At 38.6% G+C, this 26,050-nt stretch overlaps 2 protein-coding genes across 3 annotated transcripts; one reads left to right on the top strand and one right to left on the bottom strand.

Annotated features, from left to right (window-relative positions):
• Positions 1-6,691: 6,691 nt before the first annotated feature.
• On the top strand, positions 6,692-8,978 carry LOC133984496 (angiopoietin-related protein 3-like). The gene is made up of 4 exons (XM_062423849.1): positions 6,692-7,251; positions 7,580-7,690; positions 7,804-7,891; positions 8,542-8,978. The coding sequence occupies exons 1-4, from the start codon at positions 6,763-6,765 to the stop codon at positions 8,568-8,570; spliced, it is 717 nt and encodes a 238-aa protein (XP_062279833.1). The 5' UTR covers positions 6,692-6,762; the 3' UTR covers positions 8,571-8,978.
• A 1,398-nt stretch (positions 8,979-10,376) lies between these two features.
• Positions 10,377-25,795, bottom strand: LOC133984495 (dipeptidyl peptidase 9-like). 2 transcript variants are annotated; one of them, XM_062423846.1, is made up of 21 exons: positions 25,648-25,795; positions 23,427-23,517; positions 22,401-22,645; positions 21,319-21,431; positions 20,761-20,934; positions 18,133-18,301; positions 17,927-18,037; positions 17,671-17,799; positions 17,392-17,453; positions 17,165-17,265; positions 16,822-16,999; positions 16,562-16,721; positions 16,237-16,316; positions 15,420-15,590; positions 14,863-14,998; positions 14,562-14,707; positions 14,167-14,313; positions 13,559-13,711; positions 12,912-13,054; positions 12,530-12,641; positions 10,377-11,760 (listed from the first exon to the last, which is right to left on the bottom strand). In XM_062423846.1, exons 2-21 carry the CDS (start codon positions 23,480-23,482, stop codon positions 11,668-11,670), a joined length of 2,679 nt encoding a protein of 892 aa, XP_062279830.1. In that variant the 5' UTR covers positions 23,483-23,517; positions 25,648-25,795; the 3' UTR covers positions 10,377-11,667. The 2 variants fall into 2 exon arrangements, with proteins under 2 accessions (XP_062279830.1, XP_062279831.1); XM_062423847.1 differs by having other exon boundaries at positions 25,665-25,793.
• Positions 25,796-26,050: the final 255 nt, after the last annotated feature.

Genomic DNA, 26,050 nt, shown 5'->3' with positions numbered 1-26,050 from the left:
TGCTCACACTCACTTTGATCAGTGAATGGATGCCTCGGGGAAACGACGCTGCTTTCTAGGTTAAAGTGCAAGCTGGAGAATCGGATTGTAAGGGGAAAAAAAGCGGGGAAAAAAGCAACAGGTCCCAAAGCGAGAGGGGAACACATGGATACAGATGCAGTGAGAGGGAATCTGGGTAAAAGGTCGTTGTGATGGAAGGGAGTGAACGGAGACTCACCCTTTGTATTGTAAATAACAGCTGTTTTTAGTTCCAAATGAAAACGAATCCCCCACCAACCCCACCAACCCCCTCTGTGACATCAACATACAAAAGCTGTATACAGGAGATACCTTTGACTTACTTCTCTCTGCCAAATGGATACAACAGCCTCCCTCAGCTAGATAGATAGAGAGATAGATAAATAATAGATTTACTGTTCAAAACTGAATAAACTTATAACTTATACACAAGAACATCTGCTTCGTATTATTGAATTTTTTTTTTTTTTAAAGATTAGCCTATTGGTTACTTGTCTCCATCATTTAAAATCAAAGAAAACAAGTAATAACACTTTAATAACACTGAATTCAGATAAGCAAAAATGTCTAAATGTTCTTCTGTATGTTATTATTAAATGTTTAAATTCTGAAAAACAACACCGCTAAATTTGGCTAAAGGATTAGTTTGAAAAATTAGTAAATAAACTACCAGTTGATACAACTCTCATGTCTTTGCGTTAAATATAAAGTTACCACCAACAGCCAATTGCCTGGCTTTCTAAAAAGCTTCAAGTCGTGGTTTTACAGGTGATAAAGTGACAGTCGAGAAGGTTTTTGGGCTGAATACAAAAACCCCAAAAAACCAAAACATATTCAGCTAATTTTATTGTACAGAATAATTGAATAATGTGCTAGATATAACGTGTGAATTAGCACAGAGTCAGGCTAGCTGTTTCCTCCTGTTTTCTAGTCTTTGTGCTAAGCTACGCTAACCGGCTGCTGGTGGTAGTTTCATATTTAACATACACAATCCAATCTTATTATCTAACTCTCTGCAAGAAGTATCAAACTACTTCTTTAATCTACACTCATTGTGTGGGCCAACAGTGAGTTAAACTGAGTCGTAAAGAGTAAAAATAAAGGATTGATCTCTTTATGAAACCAGACCAAACCACGTATGCGTAAAGATCTCAAATCCAGTTTCATAACAAAAGGCATTACAGGAAATTAAAACTACTACAAATTCCTCTGAATCGTCAACATGAAAAAAAGTAGATTAGAAAAAGTAGAAAGTAGAAAAATAGGATTAGCCTTCCTACGACCACATTACGTCCTGTTAACACCTCTGAGTGATAAATGAATGCATTATTTCAAATTTTAAAATAAAGCACGTTGTTGAAACATCATCGTGTATAACATATATTACAACTGAATATCTCTGATGTAAGGTCTCTTTAAACTAACTAAACTGCATTTCTAACTTTAGGTTTCTGCCAGTTCCTTGTGTTTGTTATTTGGTGTTACTGATAATTACTACATAAATACTGGAGGTTAAAGATCACAATATATGTTAAAAAAAATCATTTCTCATCCAGCTGCAGCACTTTTTGGATGTTTTTATCGTGCTGGCTTCAGTGTCCCGGCGTGCCTGTTCGCCCTCCAGCTGTGCATGTCTGATCACAAACAGAGTCAGAGGGTATTTTCAGCTCCGGAGAGGCTGATGCAACATACCAGGCACGTGACAACACCCTCACCTTTCACATACTAACCCACTGGTGCCTAAAAACACAGTCTACCCCTCCTCCTCTTCCTTCTTCTCCTCCTCCGCTCCCCGTCCCTGCTGTAGAAGCTCATGTACTGTACATGTGCAGATCTGATGGGACACGTCGTGTTGTTGTAATCTGCTCCGTACAGCGGCCTCGTGGTTCACAAACAGATCGGGAATGTTTCAGGATGTGTTTGAAGATTAAAACTTTTGTCAAGAGTGCGAGTGTTGAGATTTATTTCTGTATCATCATCTGCAGATAAACACAGTTACTCTGATGTTTGGGGACATTTTTATCACTTTCTTAGATACTGTATCTCACAGTCAGTGTCAAGCAAAACAAATACACGGAAGGATCTTTGCAATCAGTCTCTACATTTGAACTTTGCCTTAGTCACACGTATAATTCAGATAACTATTTATCTCTAATCAAATTTGAAGTTAAGAAGGGAAGTTTTAAAACAAAAGTGACGGTTTAAATGTTTTTTTGGTTGATGTAACAAATTAGAGCTGCAACAACTAGTAGATTAATTGATTATTCAGTTTGCAGAAATTACTTCGCCAGCTTTTTTGATAATTGATTCATTGTTTTGTCATTTTTTTAACAATACGTGTAGAAATACTGATTCTCTAACTTCTCAAATGTAAATATATTTGTAATTATTTAGCCCCGTGACAGTACACTGAGTATTTTTGGGTTGTGGACTGTTGGTTGAGACAAAAGACAATTTAGAATGTCACCTTGTGTTTTGGCTAATAGTGATCAACATTGTTCACCATTTTATAGATTAAAAGACTGATTGATTAATCAAGACTATCAACATTAATCACTAATGTAAACAATCGTTAGTTGCAGCCGTTAATCAAACGGAGCTACAAACATTTTGTATCCACATTTTAAGTCATTGCAGACAGACGTGAGGGCGGAGCATCACTTTAAACCTGCATGAACTGATCTATGTCTTCTTGTGGGCGGCTCAACAAGCTGTAGACACAACTTATTTATATATTATTACCAATCAAAGGAAAGAACAGTTTATTTACAGTATATTATATTTGAGGTTAGGCTACTTGCATTCATTTGGAGTCATATATTTGTCTCCTTTTTGATCTGTTTTGGTCTCCACCACCACCTTTAAAAATATCTGGCTCTTCAGGTGTTAAATGCTCCTCTGTGTTCAGCACTGTGTCTGTGGTTAAGTGGTGAGCAGGTAGCGGTCAATGGGTTTATCGGAGGTCTCGCACTAAAAACAGCTGCTTGTTGCTGCTGAAAACAAAGTTGATGAAAAAAGTTAAGAGAGAACCTAAACTGTAAAGCTGTGGGCAAAATACACAAGAGGAAACAGAGTGTGGTGGTGACTCTCTCTGTATTTGTCTTTACAAGCGAGCGACACATAGTCATTTAATTCATTTTCAGCAGTTTTAGGCTTTATTTTTAATATGAACACTAACTCAATGGACTCCATGTAATATGAAATGCTGCTGCTGCTGATTACAGTTTAAATGTTTCATTTTTCTGGCTCTCATAAACCGTCTGTGCCAAAAAGAGCCTGAAATGGCACAGTGGAGTAATTGAGTCAAGCCAGGTTTTATGTATAAATACATATACACAGAGGGGCTTTACAGTCCTCTGTCCTTAGACCCTCGATTCGAATAAGGACCACTCACCCCTAAAAACCCTGGTGTGACCTGTAAGGACTTTTACTACCATGTATTGTCAATTCAACATGGAAAGAAAGAAATATGGTTGTTTAAGAAGTTTATTGTGAAAATTAGCTACTAGATGACATGTGACGGACACAAAATGGGCTTTAAAATATTTGTGATTATTTGCACTTCAGTAAGTAGTAAACAAACAAAAACTGAAACTGAAAAGAAAAAATGGAGTAACATTTAGTCACAAAGTCATGAATATAATAATATAAATTGTCCCACCTGAACACACCTTCATACTGGACACTGTTTCTGCTGGATGTGTGGGTAGAATTAGTGTAAAAACCTAATAAGTTGACCTATTAAGACTAGTGTTACTCCAAAGTAACTAGTGTTACTCCATTTTTAAGTTAGCCAGTCAGTCAGAGCAGTGATATTCACATTATTTTACAGGAAAAGTAGACAAATAGCCATGTGTAGATCTGAGTAAATACCATTTTATTACTTATCAATGTGTGTGTTCTCCCTGCAACTGGGATTTATTAAACTGTTAATCAGACACAGTTCAACTTGTGAATCTTCTTAATATATTGCAGCTCGAAGATGATCAACACATTAAAGTGATGACTGATTATCACCAGATTAGCCTCACACATCAAAGACAATTGGACCAACAGATAAAACTGCTGACAGTGACAATAAAATCATGGAAATAACAAGATTAACTCAGAGAGTTTCATAACTGGTTTGAGAACATCCAGACTCGAGATACAGTTTCAAAGATTTTTTTGGGACAACCACAACCACAAATGTAAATCAGACTGATTTTTATACAAACACTCAGATCTTCCTTGTATCAACTGTTCAGCAGCTCTCTGCATCATAATCAAACATTTAATCCGACTTACAGGAAACAGCTGTTATTGTATCAGGGCCAAAGGCTTGGACATGCAAACTGCAGCGTCCAAGCACAACCTCATCTACAAGTCGTACATTGTGTCCTAAATCCTGATAAAGCTGAGTAAGGATGGAAAACTGCCTCGTCCTGCCTGACTCTGGATTGTAGACTCTGCAGACAAAACGCCTGCCCCGCCTCACGGCAGCTGAGGAGGTTTACCACGTGCAGAACAGCAGCCTGCAGCACAAATACGTGCACTGGGTCACCAACATCAGGGAGCCGTCGTGCGTAATGTGTAATGTTTGAGAACAGACCTCACAAGCATTTAAATTAATTACAGGTGAAAGTCCCGAAGCTACATTAGGAATGCAACAAATCAAATCCGGTATCCTGGTCAACATTTCAGACAACTGTCCATGTTTGTTTTATCTTACTGTACTACTTTGAAACTGTGCAAAACGTCATGGAAATATTGATCTTCTTTGACTTTCATTTGGAGACATAACATTTCTTTTCCTCAATATTAATAAACAAAGGTGTCGGCCTGCCCTTGCCTTGCCTTGTTTTGGTTTGTATGCTGAGAATCAATCAAATTAACCTTTACATACTGTTCAGGGTCAAATCTGACCCATTCTTACATTTGAGAGCTGTAAAAACACCATATTCACATTTCCTTTAGCAGAATTTTTCCTAATGTGACCCACAGTATACAAAAATGGAAATAAAATGCATATATATATATATATTTTAATGTTTGTACAGTTGATACACATTTTTGAATATGCAAAGGTAAAAAATTTGACATGTGTCTACACCAAAACCATAATAGTGATTGTGAATGTCATTTATTTTTCATTAATAAGTCCAGCTTTTCATTAAGGATTAATCACCAAGTTTATGACTGATGGGGAATTTATGAATGTGAATTAGTGTACAGACTTATTGTGAGTTAGAATTACAACAGTATGTGAGGGTTGATGGGCTTAATTGGCATGAAAGTTTCAAGACTAAAGTTGTCAAAGCATCAAAATACAATTGGTCAAATATATTGGGCAAAATAATAAAATGAGCTATAACACAACATTAACATTGATGTAACATATAAATGCATTACATCCTATACACATATTTTGCTTAAAAATGCTTTAAATAGTTAATAGATTATCTAAATAGTTGCTAATTATGTTTGTTGATTGGTCAATTAATTGAATAATCATTTTAAATCTACATTATTTTAGATATAGATTCATGTTTAAAGTGGTATTTATAAGTCTGCATCTTTACCTACACAATGTAGAATTTGTAAAATACTTCTTAAAAATGCTTTTCTGATATAATATTACAAAGAAAACACAGAGTGTACCAAAGTGTATGTATGTGTGTGTATACATATTTTCAGTGTTTGGTGTGCCATCTGTACCTCATCAGTACACCACGTGCCTTGTGTCTGGGTGTGTGCATGCATGTGTGTGATTGTTGGATTTTGCAGTCGGGAATGAGTCAGGAATGAGTGCGTAAAAAGGCCTGAGGGTTGAACTTTCCCCTACTTCTCACAGTGGCTCCTGGATCTCTCTAAATGTTCTCCAGCATTCCTCATTCATGCCGAAGACAGACGGCTCCACTTCACTCACTGACATCAACAAATGTATTCAAGTATCTGATTTATTTGTCAGGTTAAAGCTACCACATTTGACAAGTGAGAGTTGTCATTGTTTTATTGTTTAGGATTGTACCTCATTGCATCATGTTGTCATTTTATTCCAATGAATCAGGAGTTTTAGCAGCATTTTGTCAATATTAGAAAAAGTACAAGAAACCTTTTTAGATGGGGATCATGTATATTTGTATGAATGTCCCAAATAAATATTAATAAATGGGATACGCTGACGATAATAGTCATCTACATTGTGTTGGAGATGTAAACTGTGATTTTTAGGGAATAGAACTACATGTTAAAGTTGTTTGTACGCTTAATTAAAGACTGTATTTATGAAAACAGTTTATGAACATTTGAACAGGACTGTGAGATGTGGTTGAAATCTCTGAAAGCAAACAAGTAAACTCATTTAAACTTAATGTTTAGTTGTAAAAATGTGGTACAAAGATATTAAACATTTACTGTGAGAAAAATCAAGATAATAACTAGTACTGTTTTTTAAATTTTGGTCGAAAAACTCAATCTGAGCTTTAAAACAAAACTTTACCATTTCCTGTCCCTTTGTTTTATCAGTGACTGGTTAACCAGTAATTCAGACTTTTCATTGCATCACGGTCCAAGTCCTCTGAAGCCTGAACACGATGGAAGACTTTCCCCGCCCATCCCCAGCTCCAGCTCCAAGCTCCACCAGCCAATCAGAGGAGCCCTCTGCTGCTATAAAAAACCTCCCAGTGCCTCTCAGCAGCACACATCAGACAGAAAGACACATCAGAACCAGCGATCATACCAGCAGAGACCAGAGACACAAAGATGAAGATGATTCAGCTTCTCATCCTCCTCTTGACCATTTTGGTGCACACAGCAGCAGCTTTCCCCACAGACAGAAGAGCACCGCTGGGCGGCAGGGAGAAGCACGCCTCCTGGGACGACGTCAACGTGGTGGCTCATGGCCTCCTGCAGCTGGGCCAGGGTCTGAAGGAACATGTGGACAAGACCAAGATCCAGATGAGAGACGTCAACGCCAAGCTGAAAGCCTTCAACAGCGCGGTGGCTGAAGTGGAGAAGAAGCAGCAGGAGCAAGATGAAGCTCTGAAAACCAGAGGTGAAGAGGTGGAAGAGAGGAAGAGGCTGGCTGAACAGCTGGCTGAGGTGGTGATGGTGAAAGTGGAGAAGGTGAAGAAGGAGAGCGAGGACATCCACTCCAGGATGGACAGACTGGAGGAGACGGTGGACAAAGTGCTTACAGAGCCGGCACTGGAGAGCAACAACAGCTATAACACAGGAGTCACATTTATCCAGGTGAGACAAAAATACAGCTTTAATTTTATTATTTCAATTTATAGACAACAAATCTGTAGTGATTCTTTTTCAAATGGAAAAACTGAAAACATGCAGACCTGTAAATGCTCTAAAAAAACTAATCACTCAGAGCCCACACCCATCAGGGTTCATTCAAGGTTCTAAATAAATCTAGTTTTTCATCCTCACAATTTTTATAGTATCTGCAACTGTTTCCCATCTTTACCTCCATCCTGAGATTGATGCACAACATGAAAAAAAGCTGTGACTGTGAGCACATAAAGATGCAGTAAAGCTCATGAGATGCTTTTTATTTTCTCGTTTTCAGAGGCTCATGGCAGCTCAGAACAGACGCATCGACCAGCTTGTGGAGAAAATCCAGCAGCAACAAGACAAACTGGATAAGCAGAGTGTTCACCTGCAAGCACTGCAAAACAAGGTGAGTTACAGCACATCAACATGTACTCAGACTTTTCAGAGAGGACGTTATCTTATATTCAGAGACAAAAAGTGATTTTAGGTTTTTAATTTCCTGCTCTGGGATTCCTTCAGGTTGCAGAGAAGAGACTAAAATCACACAGACGGAGAGACGAAGAGCGGGCACTGAGAAGACAAGCAGAGCAGAGCAAAACCCAATCAGGTAAGAGAACAAACAGTTTGATGCTTTTTAAGAATTAAAATCATAATAGTGATGGAGATAAGTGGCTGTGACTGAAGATAAGATAAGACTGTTCTTACAAGTGTCAAAGTTAGAGTTAAAGTTCATCTCACAGTAGATATTTAACAATCACTCAGCCTGTAACCTTTACCCTAATTTCTTCTGGCCAGCCCTCCTTAAGAACTGAGGTGTTCAAACAGGAGCAGCCCATCCTGTGTTGAACTCACCATGTGTTAAACTCATATAGCTGTTAACTTAAAGTATAGTTAGAGAAAACACAAGTGTCTCAACTTAAAATTGAATTTGGATCCACCAGCTGTACACGAGCAGTGACCTAAGAACAGACAGATTCACCTTTACCCCTCAATTTATTACACTTGTCTCGCTGGCACAGTTGCTCACAGACAGTCCAAAGATCATAGAAAATGAGGACAGGGACCTTTACACAAACACACATACTGTATGTTTCTAGGACACTGCTTGCTCTGCTCTTTTGCATGCTTTAAATTCAAGTAAGGTGTTCAAAAACTGTAGCGACTGTTTAAAGATTCACCATCAACTTGACAAGTTTTACAGCCGTACTGAACTGATCCTCAATCATCTAATCAGAGTTTCCTTGTTTTTTTTCTCAGGTTTGGCCACTGACAAAATGTCTCACTGAAAAAGATGCAGCTGAAGATTGCTCCTGTCAGCATAAAACAATAAACTGATCCGTCAGCCTCTAAAGAACTGAACAGCAAAAGGGCCAAAGTCGGTGAAAACGAGAGAAAACAGGAGCGTTTGTAACTTAAATGCTGACCTAGAGGACTGAAAGCATCGAGCTACTGAAGTGAAACAGTCATGATCTGTTTGGATCATCATATATTTCTATGCTATGTGTTATAATAACTTCTTCGTCATATTGACAGTCACATGATTCCCTTTATAAGGGTTTTTACTTGTTAATTAGTTTGTAAAACTTGCTGTGTTTATTTTAACTATGTCTACTTTAATAATGTACAGTTTGTTATTTTCAACATTTACACTTAAATATTTTATATTTCATTTATATGAAGTGGATGAAAATAAAGTTTTTTAAAAGATTAACAATGTGCGACTCTTACGTTCTTACTGTGTGCGGAGCCTCGCAGCCCCACAATAAAATAACCCCCCCCCCCCAAAAAAAAAAAAGAAGAAGCACAAGAGATCTTACTCTTATTACAATTTTAATAACTATATATGGACACTGAATAAAGACAGCAGGGATGTTTTGGGGCTTTCACAGTGAATGATACTTTATGGCTGTTGTTTATTAAGCCACTGAAATCTCTTTAAACTAATTTCTCTTACTGGACAAAATAGTTTTGATTGAATTCAAATCCTCTCCCTCAACGTGATGCATTCAAATTTCCAAACATTATGAACAATCCAAATCTTCAATCCTTCATCACTAAATAAAACTTTGATGCTTGTTGCATTCTAAATTTGTATGTTTATGGGCTTGTATGGTCAACACAGAATATTTATTACCAAATTCATTTGAATCAGTGGCTGTTCGTAGCTTCCAGCAGCTTTTGTGCACATACTGTAATCTGGTTTCACATCCCTTCGGTTTCATATTGCTGGTCATTACTTCTTTAGCACTGCTGCTCCCTGCTGATGAAACGATAAAACATACATGCGCTGAGTTCAATGATGAAACGTCAGCAAGCTTGTTGTAGTTGCTCCACCGTCTTTGGCAGCTTGTGATCAATTTTGTGATAATTTGTATTTATAGACAGCTTTTCAAGATACTCTAACACTTTACACAAGTGAAATATTTGGCTGTTTTCCACAATGAAACATTTGGCTAAGTTAATTAAAACTTAAGACTTATAGATAAAAGATCATGATTGTAACTGTGAAATTGAGTTTGCTTAATTATACTTAAAAAAAAAATCAACTAGAAGATAGAGATGCATTTTTCCAGTCATTATTATCAACACTATATACTGTTTATTGATTGGATTATTTGACTACACTGTTCAGTGTCTCTATTTTCACTCTACGACAAGTTACGCTTACAGACTGACAGTAAATATGTGAACAGGGTGATACTCTTTAGTCACAGAAATCTGATTTATATATTTCAGCTTACCCTGCTGCTATTCTCCCGACCAAAGAAGCAACAGCTGTGTTGAGGTCATTATTTTTTTGTGGAGGTTTTTTTTTAATGTTGTCCTGTCTGAATTGTGGGGTTGAGTATACAGTGTTGTTTACTTGAGTGTTGTAGATTGTTTAACTCTTTGAGGTAAATTTGATTTGGGCTGTTTAAGTAAAAGTGACTTTGTGTTTTGTTTGTGTTGAGAGGAGACGTCCTCGTGAGACCCCTGAAGCTTCCTCACTCCTCCAGCTGTATCTGGTTAAATCGGTTTACGTCCAACTTTTATCATGTTTTATCTTCAAAATTGTAAAACTTTATCTGCCAAAACACTTACAAGCGTTTCATTTTTAAGGTTTATTTTCCACACAATAGTCACTGAAACACTTTTTAAAAATAATAAACATTTGGTTACAAGACTTTGAAAAAGTTTGTCCACTTCTGTTTATTTCTTTGATAACTGAAGGTACATTTGAGCCTGTACAGATTATTGTAGCTCATCTCACAGATGGTCGTCAGACACTTGAGTAACAAGGCCTTTTATTGTCGTAGGTCCTCAGATTCCCTGATATATACCACACCAGCAGCCACTCTTGCGACTCTTGCAAGGCACCTTACTCTGCCAACACTTGTGTCATATATCATTTTATAGGTCATTTTGCTGGCACCAAGGCAAATATGTACTGTGCAAAAGTCATCCGAGCTTGAGACGTCAGTCTTCAGCAGCAGAAGAAAAACAACCTCTCAGGAAACTTAAAGCAAGCGACTGAGTGAGACAATAACAGGGCGCTACATTTTTTCCACTTTTTATGAATGCATAAAAATATATTTTTTTTATAATTCACAATAAAAATGTGGCATGAAATATTTTTTCTTGTTGATGTGCCATCAGAAGTGTGGCACACCACATAAAAAGTGATCTATGATAGCATTTCAGCACAGTTGCAAAGCGGAAACAGACAATTAAACAAGAAAGAGAATTAAGAGCTTGTTTGGATGCTCTTACAGAGCTTTACGTTCACTTACTTCACTCCAGTGTTTATTCATGGAGACAGGGAATGAAAACTTAGGTGCAGGTATGAAACTTTAGGTCCCAAAAAACCAAGTGACAGTTCAATAATAATAATTAAAAAAAAGGAATGGCACAAAAAAGTATACAAGAAATCAGTCTAAGTCGCTTCCAAAACCCGGACACGACAGCTCCGCTTCAGTGCTTTTTGCATCGTTGTTCAGGTGCAAGCTGCAACATTTTTAACATAATTTTGACTTTTCCAACATCCACCATCATGACCAGTGAAAGCCTCAGCCCTGTTTGTTCTAGGCAAACAGCGCCCTCTGCTTGTTTTGGAGCTGAAAGGAATCCAGCTGATTTCCCTCAACTGTAAAATGCAGTGACGGTTTGCTTGGTGATCTTCTTGTTTTTTGGTAATTAAGAAAACATCTGAAGGTTTATGTGGATTTATTGATGCTTACAATACGGCCGCACCTTTAAGACTGACGAGCGGCGACTCTCGAGGTTTTGGCGTAGCTTGCTTTCAGCAGACTGTAAAATCGAGTGATGTGATGAATGTTTGGAGAAAAGGAGGAACGGGAGGTAGAAGACAAGGAGGTGGGGAGGATCAGTGTGTAGAAAGGCTTATCAGAGGTTCTGCTGGAGGAAGTGCAGCAGCGTGATCTCATAATGTTCTCCAGACTCCGGACATCTGATGCTGTGTCGCTCGTTGGGATAAACCTAAAAAAACACCCAAAAAAACATATCAGCTGGATTCCTAAACATTTATCATAAAATGTGCTGCTGTAATTTCTGCAGTATTACAAGAAAATATTAATATCGAGGTTTCATTATTTTTTGATTTGCAGGAAATTATCAAAAACATTTTCCAAATTAGGGCTGAATCTAATAATTATTTCCTTTATTGATTGATTGGTTATTATTTTCTCTATTAATTTATTAGTTGTTTTGTTCATAAAATGTGAAAAAAGATCACGGTTTCGTATAGCCCAAAAAATAACATAAAATGTCTTGTTTTGTCCTGATCAGCAGCCCACAACTCAAAGATAATTCAGTTTAGAAGAAGACTCAAGAAACCAGAAATTATTCACATTTAAGAAGCTGGAACCAACAAACTTTGTCTTTTTTTTTTTTTTTTTCAAAATGACTCCGAACTATCAATCAATTATAGAAATAGTTGCAGATTCATTTTCTGTCGATCACCTGATCACTGCAGCTCTATGCCAAATTTTTCCATATTTTCCAGATCCATCTTGAACACTGGAAAAACTGCGGAGGCTGCAGTTCATTGTTCATTTTTTTGATGCTGAACTGTTGAGCTGACAGCTTCACAAATCAAACCTTCCACTTAGACAATATCTGCTCCCTCACAGGCTCGCCCATCTGTCACAGTTGTCAACATTTAGAGTCGTACAAACCCCTCCAGGCTATGTTTACATCTTTATCACGGTCTAAACTGCAGTCAGTATTTATGAGCGAGTCCTCCTACCTGCAGGCTGTACGGCTTCCCCGCCCGGATGAGTTGAGACACCAAGAAGTTAGTGTGGAAAAAGTGCACATTCTCATCTAGAAATCCATGCAGGATCAGCAGTCTGTTGGGTCTGTGTTTACAGGAAAGATGCAGTGTTTACTTTATTTACTCGGTTTACAGTATAAACATGTTTGTAGCAGAAAATTTAACAGCTAACAGCAAAGAAGAACTACAGTCAAACTTCTAACCTGCATTTAAACTACCAAATATTTTACTTTGTAAAATTAACTTTGCAGAAACAGGACTGGAGGCAGATGAAAGAAGACATGTTGGTCTCACAGTTTCTATTGTAATTATATAAAAGCCCAAAGGCAGTATATATTAAAATGGCAGCTCTCACTCATTGGGGAGTTTGTCGACATGTAGCGCGACAGAGCACGCCTCGTAGCCCTTCTGGTTGTTTTCGGGCGTGTCCAGATACCGCTCTGTGTAGCCAGTGTCGTACGCCATCCACAACGTCACCGGAGCTCCTGCAATGGCAACCTGAACACAACACAAGTGTTTTATTCATTTCTTATCTACCTGTCAGATAACTGATCGGAGAAACTGTTGAAAGTGCAAATAATCTCAGCTCAGAGTCTGAGGTGGGGAGGGCTGTGAATTTATTGTTTCATTTTACAAGCAATATAAAATAGAGCTGCAACGATTAGTTAATTGACTAATCAGTTGTATGTTGAAGCTCTAATATGAAACCATTTGAGACTCTAACAATGAATAAGGATATGTAAACATTGAAGAAATGTTTTTTTAAAACAACCACAGTTCAGAAAAAAAGGACAAAAAACTAAGACAGCTTCCAAAAAAAAGCTGTTTATGATGGAAATTAAATGGTCATAAAAGGCAACATTTCACGCCCCAAAGGTCACAAATTCACATCACTGAACACATTTCCAACAACCTGTTTCCTGTGAGAGGATGTTTAAACGTTGGACTTCATGCTCGCTTACAGTTTAGCACTAAACTAAACTAAATGTTCATCCTGCTTACCTTGAAGATGTCGGGTTTGTGGATGAGACCCATGAGGGAGAGGAAGCCGCCGTATGACCAGCCATGGATGGCAACGCGGTTCAGGTCCACAAACTTGTACTTTTCTGCTACATAGTGCAAACCCTCCACCTGGTCGTCAATCTCCACCTGACCCTGATTGAAGGAGAGAAGAAAGGTCACTCAGCTGAGATTCAGTCACTTTTAATTTACTTTAAAAAAAAAGCTTTATACCAAATAAAAAACAAAAACTCCGACAAAAAAAAGTAAATGCATGCATAGAAACTGATTTTAATTCCCATCATATTTCCATTTATCAGTGTACTAATTGATTTTATAAATTATGCATAAGGGTGACTCTGTTTACTAAACAAATAAAGGGAGTACATTTTTCTCTTCATCCATCTGCATAATTTTTTACTTTCTGCTTCCCAAGTGTTCACAACATTATAGAAAGAGTGCAACGTTTCCAGCCCATATTAGTTATGAAGAGAGGCAAAATTGGGTTTGAAATGTCTATTTTTAAAAGTTACAAAGCAAAAATATATTTTTTAAATGGGCATTTAATTTTATAATTTTCTAGGCTGACGGATGATTTATGTGACAAATACCATTTTGTCCTTCACAGCTCCTTCAAACTTGAGTCCTCGCTGACAGGAGCCCCGCCCATCGATAACCAGCACAGCGTAGCCCAGAGACGCCAGCGTGCTCAGCCGCAGATACTTCACACCTTTATACGAGTTATTCACTAACTGGACCTGGAGGAAAATTAACATGAATGTTTATAACACTGTGAAAAATAAGAAAAATAATGATATGAAGAAATATTTCTGATCCTGAGCTTAAATTTAACTGTCCGTTTCTCTTCCTGCTACAGATATGCGTCCCGCTAAATGACTAACGTGCCTGGAAACTTTTTTTTTTAACATAAGAGAAGTCGTTCTTTCATCTGTAGCTTCTAATGTTGTATTGCATCAGTCTATTATGAGAGCAGAGGAGATCAAACCTGAGGACCGCCGTAAACAAAGACGACGGTGGGATGCTTCCTGCCTGGAACGAGGTCGTGTGGTTTGTACAACATGCCATACAGCTCGAAGCCCGACTTCCCTGTGAAGCTAAAGATCTCTGGAGGAGTGTAGTCGAATGGAAAACCTGGAGACAAACAGCAGGCACATAAGAAAAGAATAACTCGACTAGCGCAGTATGTACATAGTCACAACTCAATGTCATGTCACCCAAAACCAGAAAATAAAATCTACTACTGCCGAACAAACATGAAAAAGAAGATATATCATCTGTTTCGGTACCAGAAGATTCCATCATGCTCGCCCAGAACTGAGGCTCTTTGTGCAGCTGGTCGCTCTCTGAGCCCATCAGCTTGTAGATGTGCACGCAGGGTGCGGTGGTCAAACTGCTGTAATGGCTGATGAACATGTCAAAGGTCTGCAAAGAGGGAGAAACAAAACGGGGAAATTAAACACAACAATAAAACATTTCAGATGAAACAAACCCACACTGTGCATTCACACTGCTGCATTGCCAGTTTGATTTAATCTGAGATCATCCATGAGGTGCTCTTGAAAGCTGATCCAGTACCAGTATCTTTCTATCTGTGGTGTCTGGAAAATAGTTTGTGCTAATCTGAATCTGAAATCTGAAATAAAATCTTATGAATTCTCCCGAGCAGTTTGTTGTGTGACTTAAGAATAACCAGTTAAAATAAAAAAAATACCCACTCCTCTGAATAACAGCAGTGATTAAAACAAGAAAAAGAAGAGTGAAACTACACTAATATCCACTCTCTGTGTGTGTGTGTGTGTGTGTGTGTGCGTGTGTGCGTGCGTGCGTGTGTGTGCGTGTGTACCTGGCTCACGGAGCAGCTGTGGGAGAAACCAGGTTTGGTGAGTCGGACGATTTCCCCCGGCGACTCGTAGCTCACCACATACAGGTGATGCTCCAGAGGAGAGTCCTTCGTTCCTTGGAAGTAAACCTGCTTCGCTTTCTCGTCCACCCAAATCTGAGGACTGGACGAACGCTGCACCAAACACCACAGAGCAAGAACAGAAAAACTGATGGTGATTTTTGTTAATACAGAAGGTAAGAAAGAAAAAACATCTTGTTTTGAAGTTGGTGTCTCCATTAATTCAATAATTTACATCCATACCTGTCTTATTCCTTTCTAAGTTTGTTTTTATCCATGTTTACATCTTGTTCTCTTTGTTGTATCATGCTTTTTAGTTTCACTTTATACTTTTTAATGAACAAGGTCTGGATTAATCTAATCCTAATCCATCTAAAACATACCTATAACCACAGTTCAGTGCAGCCTGTGGTTCAATACTCTGCATAGTCTTCAAACTTCTTTTGCCTCACTCTTCACACTGACATGCATGTGATATGATGAGGGCTTTCACTACAGAAAAGATATAGTCTTATGTACAGCATGAGCAATATAAAACCTTACAATGCACTAATTTACTTAACTTCCTGTTGCAGCAGCTCTGAAAAACAAACACATGAACCGCTAACTCGATCAAATATAGTGTATGTGCGTCATGCAGCACATCTCAAATGTAATTTAAAACACAGTTTACTGGTAAGTGGTTATGGTGGTTTATTAGTGCTGCACTGCATACCGTTAAATATCAGCGACCTTTAGCAGATATGAACTCAGGCTTTACCTTTGCTCCGTGATTGGCCAACACCTCCCAATCCCCACTGGTTATCGTCACCTCCTCTTTCACTGGACACTTAAAATCATCTGGTGAGACAGGAGAGAGAGGAGAAGTGTCATGTAAGTGGATTAATGGGTAGATCAGATGGATTATTTTTTGGACACACAGAAAAAACAAAAAAAAACTAATTTCTTCTGCAGTCATTGCATGAATAATTTAAAAATAAAATAAGATACAGACTGAAGTGTAGGATACAGCTGCACAAAATGACAAAAACAGTGATATCTTAAATATGGCACAGATCAGGATCTGTGACAACAAGCAGTGATACCTTCAGAGTGCGTGTAGCCTCCGGCCCAGATGTAGCTGCCTCGCTGTAACACTGACGTGATCCTATACAGGTGGCAGAAGCCTGTTTTGGATTCATTTACTGTGATAAAGGTGATCTCGTCATCACTGGTTTGGATGAACGGATGGAAGATATCATGAACCTGCAGGACAAACAAAGGGATGGTATGTTCTTTTCTATCCACTTAAAGCTGTATTCAGATTTTAGACTTTAATCTGTCTTATTTGGCGCAGGCTGCTCACATTGATCCAGATGTCACTGGTCTCTTGGTAGATGATGAAGGGCTGGATTGTGTCTCCGAGGGCCTCCAGGCTCGCTTGCCTGCTGGCCTCATCCTGATTAGCAGGAATGAAGAGTGCCGGTGGAAGCAGGACCAGCTGGAGATGGTGCTGCCGTCGGTCCATCATGACTGCCCACGCACTGACACACAGACAGAGAGGAAGAGGTGTGACTTGTGTGAATCATGTTACCTTATTTCTGGATTTTGAAGAATCTGGAAGATGTTGAGGTTTTAAGGCTACGTGGTTGTGTTTCTACAAATCACAGGATTTTTTTTTTTTTCTTCCTGTATGTGAAAAAACTCACTATCTGCCGTCCTTTGTCCATCCGGCTCTGGTGATGTATTCAGCAGCGGGGAACAGGCTGGTGAAGGGAACCGGCAGCTCCTTTTCCTGTATGCTGACAATCTGAGGGAGAAACAACACCAGACTGATCTCCAAACATATTTCTGAAGAACTTTCTGATTAACAAAGTTCTGTTCATAAAAAAACAAGTACAATTCAGGAAGTTGTGTGGCACTGATGAGCACTCACTTTGCCGAGACTGTCTGTCTTGATTTCTGCTATTTTGAGAGTGATATCAGGATTCTTGCTGCCTGGAAATGAATAAAACTCAGTTACGTATCAACATATAAACTCACATCATGAAACCTTACTGATAATAACAAGAGTCAAATTAAGTAATGTGAGAAAACCTAAAACTAAGAGTTTTTAACAATAAGTTTATTAAATGCTTTTTCTATCAAAAGAAATAAAACAATGCATCAAATATTTTAGATGTAATGAATACAAATCTTTTCAGCGTGTGTTTACCTGCACGTGGGTATCGATAGATGTCTGTTTTACGCTCCTCCAGAGCCGGAGATGGGACATGGATGATCTCAACCTCAGACTCATCCACCTCCTCGTACAGAATCTGCAGAGTCTTACCACCATCTGAATCTGAGCCAGGAAGAGGAGATCAGTAAAACCAGGCAAAGAGAAGGCACAGACTAGTAGAACCAGTCGAAAAACAATATAAGCAAGTAAGTATCACAAACAACGCCTAACTTGTATATTCTTTGCTCACCTTCTTGAGCCGCTGGTGACCACCAGTATCCAGTGAAACGATCAAATTCTTCTTGAGAGACAAACGTAGCTATTCCAGCAGATTTAGGATCCTCTTTTGGATTATCAATACCTAAAATGAAAACACAGAAAAAGTCAAACACAGTAGACAAAAATTACTAAAGTATCACAGTATGTCTGTGAGAATCTGTCTGCTCCAATCCTGACCTTTATGGCAGAAGGTGAGCCTCCTCTCTTCACCCGTCTCAATGCTGGTCACCCAAATGTCATTGTTGTTGATGAAGCCGATAAAGTTAGGGTCTCCGGGGCTGATCTTGGGGTCCATGCGTGTGCCTGAACTCTGGCTCTTTATCTCTATGGGGTTCATGGGAGACGTCTGCACAAACACAAAGACAGGATGGAGGACAACTTTGTCATTAAAAGAAAAACAGACTTGTAGCAAAGCAAACATTGAAACACAAAACAACAACAAAACTATGTTCAATTGACACTGGTAATTCTTTACTTTTAATTCTTTAGTCCAATTGATAAGGATTTTTTTTAAATGTGTTCAACCAGGAAATCTTTTGAGATACATTAGCTATTTATGAGAGACTGGGCCAAAGCAGCAGCCTAAAATAGACGTAACATATACATAGCTTCTGATTTATAGCTTCAGATAGTATCATTCATGCTTATGTATCAATGTGGCTCTTTTCTACACCTGCTAAGTTCAGGATAAACAGGCAGAATAGAGTCAACTTTTTTTTTAATGAGACAACTAATATTCTTACTCAGGGACTCTTGTTACGTATCATGTCATTTAAATGTCCAAAATCTCACATTCTGGCAAAAGATGTTATCAGCTCTAATCTTTTCAATCTCTGAGGTCTGTAATTGTCACTGGACCATGCAAGAACCACTCGTATGAACATATTAGCTCTTAAAAGGAACGTACAAAAGGAGTCTAATATGGCAATTTTACGGCAGATGATTATAATGATCAAATCTCATGAACAGGCGATATTCATCAGGCTTAAACGGGCAATTTATGACAAGTTCAAGCAAGAATTTGTTGAATCTGATTTTGAACACTTGTATGATCAAAGCTCACAGAGAAAAAAAAAAAGTTTTGAGATACAAATACAAAAATGTTCTTGCATGACTCCCCTCTGTCCTACACACGTGGACAAAATTGTTGGTACCCCTCTGTTAATGAAAGAAAAACCCACAATGGTCACTGAAATAACTTGAAACTGACAAAAGTAATAATAAATAAAAATGTACTGAAAATTAACCAATGAAAATCAGACATTGCTTTTGAATTGTGATTGAACAGAATCATTTAAAAAAACAAACTAATTAAACAGGCCTGGACAAAAATGATGGTACACTTAACTTAATATTTTGTTGCACAACCTTTTGAGGCAATCACTGCAATCAAACGATTTCTGTAACTGTCAATGAGACTTCTGCACATGTCAACAGGTATTTAGGCCCACTCCTCATGAGCAAACTGCTCCAGTCTCAGGTTTGAAGGGTTCCTTCTCCAGGCGGCATGTTTCAGCTCCTTCCACAGATGTGGGACCGAGGATTTAGATCCGGGCTCATAGAAGGCCACTTCAGAATAGTCCAATGTCTTGCTCTTAGCCATTCTTGGGTGTTTTTATCTGTGTGTTTTGGGTCATTATCCTGTTGGAAGACCCATGACCTGCGACTGAGACCAAGCTTTCTGACACTAGGCAGCACATTTCCCTCCAGAATGCCTTGATAGTCTTGAGATTTCATTGTACCCTGCACAGATTCAAGACACCCTGTGCCAGATGCAGCAAAGCAGCCCCAGAACATAACCGAGCCTCCTCCATGTTTCAAAGTAGGGACAGTGTTCTTTTCTTGGTATGCTTCATTTTTGCGTCTGTGAACATAGAGCTGATGTGCCTTGCCAAAAAGCTCCAGTTTTGTCTCATATGTCCAAAGGACATTCTCCCAGAAGCTTTGTGGCTTGTCAATATGCACTGTGGCAAATTCCAGTCTCGCTTTTTTATGATTTGGTTTCAACAGTGGTGTCCTCCTTGGTCGTCTCCCATGAAGTCCACTTTGGCTCAAACAATGATGGATGGTGCGATCTGACACTGATGTACCTTGACCTTGGAGTTCACCTTTAATTTCTTTGGAGGTTGTTCTGGGCTCTTTGGTTACCATTCGTATTATTCGTCTCTTCAATTTGTCATCAATTTTCCTCCTGAGGCCACGTCCAGGGAGGTTGGCTATAGTCCTGTGGACCTTACATTTCTGAATAATATGTGCAACTGTAGTCACAGGAACATCAAGCTGCTTGGAGATGGTCTTATAGCCTTTACCTTTAACATGCTTGTCTATAATTTTTATTTCTAATCTCCTGAGACAACTCTGTCCTTCGCTTCCTGTGGTCCATGTTCAGTGTGGTACACACCATGTCACCAAACAGCACAGTGACTACTTGAAACCCTTTAAATAGGCAGACTGACTGATTACAAGTTTGAAGACACCTGTAATGCTAATTAGAGGGCACACCTTAGTTTAACATTTCCCTATGGTCAAATTATTTTCAATATTTTCTAGGGGTACCATCATTTTTGTCCAGGCCTGTTTAATTAGTTTGTTTTTTTAAATTATTCTGTTGAACCACAATTCAAAGCAATGTCTGATTTTCATTGGTAAATTTTCAGTAAATTTTTATTTATTAATACTTTTGACAGTTTCAAGTTATTTCAGTGACCATTGTGGGTTTTTCTTTCATTAACAGAGGGGTACCAACAATTTTGTCCACGTGTGTACGTGACAGTGAAAATCTTTCTTAGCTGCATGTTAACTCACAGTAAAGGTGTTGTTTCCACCGTCGCGGCAGTAGTACAGACTGCTGTTGGCCTGGAACAGGAAGAGGCCGCTGGGTTGGTGGTAGTCGTAGGAAGTGATGCCAGACACCCCCAAACGCTTCCTCTCTCGCAGCAGCTCCTCCTCTCTGGAGAAGCCCCCGTGGTGAGGGCTGGCCTGAGGTCAGAGGTGACAGGAAAACACACAAAGTGACGATGCTGGCCGACTGAGATCAAGGTCAAAGAGAGTTTGTTCAGGGCATGTAACAAAGATGGGAGGTAAGAAAATATTAGCAGATTTAATTAGAGAGAGAAGCAATGTACTAATAAATAAACCCTCTTATCTTAATTTTTCAGCAGCGAAAACATCTGCTCAATAATAAATACTTTGTCTTAAGGGGGAAATTTATAAGAGCAGCATTAATCTCAATGGGGAAATACACCATTATGAAGGTAGTGGGTCACAACCATCATTCAAATACTCTTAAAAAGATCACTGGGATAGGTTTAATCATGTCAACATGTCAGACAGTGGAGGAAAAGGACTGAAAATCTTCCTCACCTGAAAGTGATCCAGCATCTGTTTCCATGACAAAACAAGTAGAGCGTCTTTGCGGACCTTCTTGGGAATGTCGGAGTAGAGTAAAGAGTTTTCCCTGCTGGCGTAAGGCATTCCTGCGACGCCAGAGAGGACAAACAGACTGTGAAAACCACGTTAAGCTAACCACTAAACCACATTTTGCTGAGAAATCTAATTACTGGCCATAAACAGTGACTTCCAAGAAGCTCAGCCTCCAGCATGTGTCTAAAAACTGTTTTTTCTTCTTCTTCTCGCTAAATGATTATTGAACATCGGTGCAAAATGACAGTCCACAGGAATAAGAAACATACTGCTCTAAATAATAATTTTGAAATTAAAGTGTTTTGAATTTTTTTCTTCATTGCCCAAGTTGCTGTATTTATATTTGAGAAGCAGTAAATATCTTATCACCTACACAACTACAGCATGTAGTTGATAAAGCTTTAAAAAGCTACCAGGATGTGTGGTGGTCTGTGGTGGGTAATCCTAAAGGAGCAGAATCCAGGCATCACTACACACTGTCAACAACTGAGCCACCATTGGAAACAGGTCTTACAGGCTCCAGTTCACATCACATTATTTGACACTTTCACAGTACGACGTTTGGATTTTTATATCACAAATTCATAATCACACACCAGCATTAACTGCACTGGGGATGATTCACATGCTGTTTTTTGCTCAACATGTGCCAGCAAAAAAAAAAAAAGGCAGCAATGGTTCTGCAGTAAATCTAAAAATGGAATAAAGAAGAGCAGAAATATGTCAATGAAGCAAAACGTGGTTTCTGATCCTTTCAAGTTTTCTCCAGTGCAGACTGATGAGATCGACTGCAGCTGGTCACTGGATTTTAAATGTGTTTGAAAACAGCTGCTGGGCGGGCGACTCTGAACCTCTGACTCATCAGATGCACCCACAGATCGTCCAAGCTGGCCGCCGCTCAGAGCAACCAGACAGATCTGGTTCTCATTCATGTTTTAGTACTTACTGTAACCTGGCAGAAGTTTGGCAAATTTGCTACTTAACACTTGCTAATTCGGCCCCCTTTCGGTTCCCCAGCTCACCAAGGTAGAAGATGCGGTGAGAATGAGGGCTAGTCTCATCCTTCGGGACGAAATGGAAGTCATGTGGCGCCTTGTTGATGACCACGCCTGTGTTCTTGCGGCTGTTGTGAATGATTTTCCGTAGGCCGTCCCACGTGTGCTTCTCCACCTGGAAGTGGGAAGGATTCACATCCTCCATCTCCACCACCTCGGTGCTGTCTGAGAGTTCGTCCACCCCCATCATGCCTGCCAGTGTCTCTCTGACTCTGTGGATGGACATTCAGAGTCAAAACGATGAACTAACAATGACCACCTGCCAAATAAAGCTCCATCAAGGTTTTAATTTGTCTACATGCTCTTTTTCCATTGTTGCTCTCAGACTGTGAACATTATTCCCCTCACTCCCTCATATATCACTATTTTTAAATCCAAACTGAGGATCCACCTTCACAGAACCACTTCATTTGTATTTCACATTTCCTGTAAAACAATTTGGTCAATTTCTGTTGTTTTTAAATGTGTTCTATATAAATGGCTGCTAAAAACATTTTAAAGAAATTATAAAATGTTACTTTATAGGAAATGTATGGCTTAGTAGGGCTGCAACTAAAGACTATTTACATTATTGTTTTTTTACTCCATTAATCAACTTGTCTATAAAGTGTCAGAAATGGTGAAAAGTGCCTGTTATTATTTCTTAAGAGTTCATTTTGACATCTGTAAATGTGTTATTTTTTCTGATCAACGTCCAAAATCCGTATATTCAGTTATCTAACATGTATGACATAGAAAACTTCAAATGTGCGAATTCAAGAAGTTACAACAAGCAGGTTTTCTGCATTTATGCTTAAAAAAAACAACCTCTGACCAAAACGATTATTTGATTATCAAAATAGTTGCGCATCGATTTTCTTTCTTTCAAAAAGTCCAGTTAGAGCTTTTTAAAAAGCTCCAACTATAACTCAATTTAATTCAAATTACAGAAAATGTACTGAAGTTGAAAACTGAATGAGGTTCTGGCAGCTGTGAGTGAAAAATATTCCATACCTGTCCTGGCCGTCTTCTGTTTTGTCTTCAACTTTCAGCCTCTTTACTCTGTGCATTAACTGTTCAACGATCCTGGACCAGAACTGGCACCCTGCAGGGTAAAAAGCGAAGACATGAGAGGATTGTTCACAGTTAATAGAAAGTAAAAGCCATTTACATGACAGGCACCTGCTCTAACTAACAAATAAATTACTCTGTAAATAAAGTACATCTCGTCCTATGCTAAGCTCACATGCTATCAACCGTTAAACTGTTGCTGTTACTGAGGTGGCGGCCCCATTCAGGGCAGGTGTCTCTGAGCTGCTTCATCAGGAACTGCTAATCTTCAGCCGACCGCCGACACACTTTCAGCTGTGTGATCCTGACATAGACTCTCGCTGTGTGTGACTCAGCTGCGTGATTCACCCGTGTCACGACTGTGGCAAATGTTACACTGTCACTCCACATTTTACTGGCGTAGATGGTTTGCTCTAGGCTGAACAGGAGGCTGCTCTGTCTCATGAAGTGCAAATTCTGCTGAAGTTTGTTCCCAGAAAACACGGCAGCAGTTCATGTGTTAAAAGACCTACCACGAGGACAAATCTCATACTTTTTTGACAAAAGCTGACTACAGTGTCTGAGTGTCACGATTAAAGGAATAACCTTTAACAGTCTTGACATGGCAGACAAATCACTGTCACAGAAGAACATTTACTGAATATCTGCAGGTACTTAACTGACAAACATTACTAAAACTGAGTGTGAAACATTGATATTCGTTCATGCTCGACCATAAACAACCACCTGTCCTCAGTTGACCGAAGTTGAAGTACAACTGAGTCATCTTCACGACACCTGTGCAAACTTCATCCAATGATGAAACCCATGTGATGCAGTTAAAAGTTCATTTGTTTTTTTTCAAATGATCTATTTATCTAAATTATATTTATTCCGTTATTAAAGCATTTATAGTGTCACAAGTTAAGTTGTATTGTGTTTTAGTGTTGTGTGTAAATTACTTTGAACTAAAGCTGTGTTTAAAAGACCTACACAAATAAACATTGTGAACAATAGATGTTAACATGTTACCTTTTATCTTTGGATGTACGTTTGTGTCACCCAAATGTTGGTCAAACGTCAAGAAATTATAACATTATTGGTCTCATAAGTTGAGATGAATCCCATTATTATTATTGTTGTTGTTGTTATTTTCATTATTAATTAATCAAACGTTCATGCTGACACTTTCAAAATGTCTTATTCTGTCTGATAAACAGTTTAAAATTGAAATATATTCAGACTAAAATTATTATCTGATTATCAAACTATTTGCTGATTAATTTTCTGATGTTAACATGTCAATTTATTGACTACACATGCATCAAATGTGTCTAAACAAAATTCATTTTTCCTTCCTTTAACAAAAAGAAAAGAGAAAGAAAAGAGGAGAGAACGAGCAACCACAAATGGTTTCGTTTTGAATAATGGACATTAACATGTTGTTACTTTGGATCATTGGATGAATTATACTATTATATCATTACTGCTCTCATAACTTGTGATGAATCTCATCATTCTCAACATTTTGTGGACTAAATGATCATTCAAATAATAAAATATTTGAAAAACTAAATGTTAGTGGGAGGCGACCCATATTTGAATTATATGTTGCTAACTGTGAGGGAAAGATTTTTGTTCTTGTTGTTAAGAGAAAGCAAGAGAGAAACAGCAACGAACAAGCTGTTTAACCTTCAATAAACTGTGCACACTGAAACGTTGTTTTGGTACCAGCACCTGTGCATATGAGCCTGGTCCACTTTCTGTTTCTGTTTGTATCTGAACATGCAGACTCATGCTGCACAATGGGTCTGAGTACAAAAGAAAGAAAACGCCCCATACTAATAAGACACTGACACTAACCTCCCTTTCCTTTGTCCTTCACAGTTTTGAACATATAAATCCCTGACATTATGCTTTTAATTTATGTATATTACACGTTTTCTAACATCAGATTTAGTGAGCTAGTTTCCGCTCTGACACATCAGCTCCTCTGGACTCTTTCTAGCTTCATCAGCTGATGTGTCAACTCTAACAAACCCTCATTATTCTTTAATTAAAGCCTATATTTATGTTTTTTAGGAGCTAACACATTAGCCGCCCACTAAACAGGAACTAGCAGCTCGTACTTTAACTCACATAAAACACATCAAAACGGTGAAACACTGATTCATTGTTAGCTTACACGTTCAGCCCAAACACCTTGGATGCTTTTCTCCTTTTTGTCGTCTTTGTTTAGGGTTGAATTCAGCAGTCAAGGTTGGGATAAATAGCTGAAGTTACTCTCAGGTTAGCTTTGCTGCTAATATGCTAACAACGCGGAACTAGCTTGTTGGGAATCAGACGTTACAAGATTACAATCTTTAACCCGGATATGATCCCGTTTTTTTGTCCTAGGATGGCGAAGACCAGATCCGCCTACTTTCCCTCTGATTGGCTAACACTGACATTCTTACCCTCTAACCAATCACACCCTCATGTTTAAAGAAAAGGCAACGAGTACTAGCCAATCAGAGTCAGTGTAGAGAGGGTGAGGCCCTCGCCATCCTACGAACAAAATGGTTACCCTTTCAGACGTTTACTTGCAT

This window comes from Scomber scombrus, chromosome 8 (genome assembly GCF_963691925.1).
Source record: "Scomber scombrus chromosome 8, fScoSco1.1, whole genome shotgun sequence".
Lineage (NCBI taxonomy): Eukaryota > Metazoa > Chordata > Actinopteri > Scombriformes > Scombridae > Scomber > Scomber scombrus.
Note: the sequence above shows the minus strand (reverse complement) of the source record. Positions and strands in the feature narration are given on the sequence as shown.

Excerpts from the sequence above, each read along its gene's own strand:
- LOC133984496 (XM_062423849.1), top strand. The coding sequence starts at position 6,763 with ATGAAGATGATTCAGCTTCTCATCCTCCTCTTGACCATTTTGGTGCAC. Across the intron at positions 7,691-7,803 it reads TGCAAGCACTGCAAAACAAG|GTTGCAGAGAAGAGACTAAA; the intron begins GTGAGTTACAGC and ends GGATTCCTTCAG. Across the intron at positions 7,892-8,541 it reads GCAGAGCAAAACCCAATCAG|GTTTGGCCACTGACAAAATG; the intron begins GTAAGAGAACAA and ends TTTTTTTCTCAG.
- LOC133984495 (XM_062423846.1), bottom strand. The coding sequence starts at position 23,482 with ATGCACAGAGTAAAGAGGCTGAAAGTTGAAGACAAAACAGAAGACGGC. Across the intron at positions 18,302-20,760 it reads GTGGAAACAACACCTTTACT|ACGTCTCCCATGAACCCCAT; the intron begins GTGAGTTAACAT and ends GTGTTTGTGCAG. Across the intron at positions 17,000-17,164 it reads TGGACAAAGGACGGCAGATA|TGCGTGGGCAGTCATGATGG; the intron begins GTGAGTTTTTTC and ends TCTGTGTGTCAG.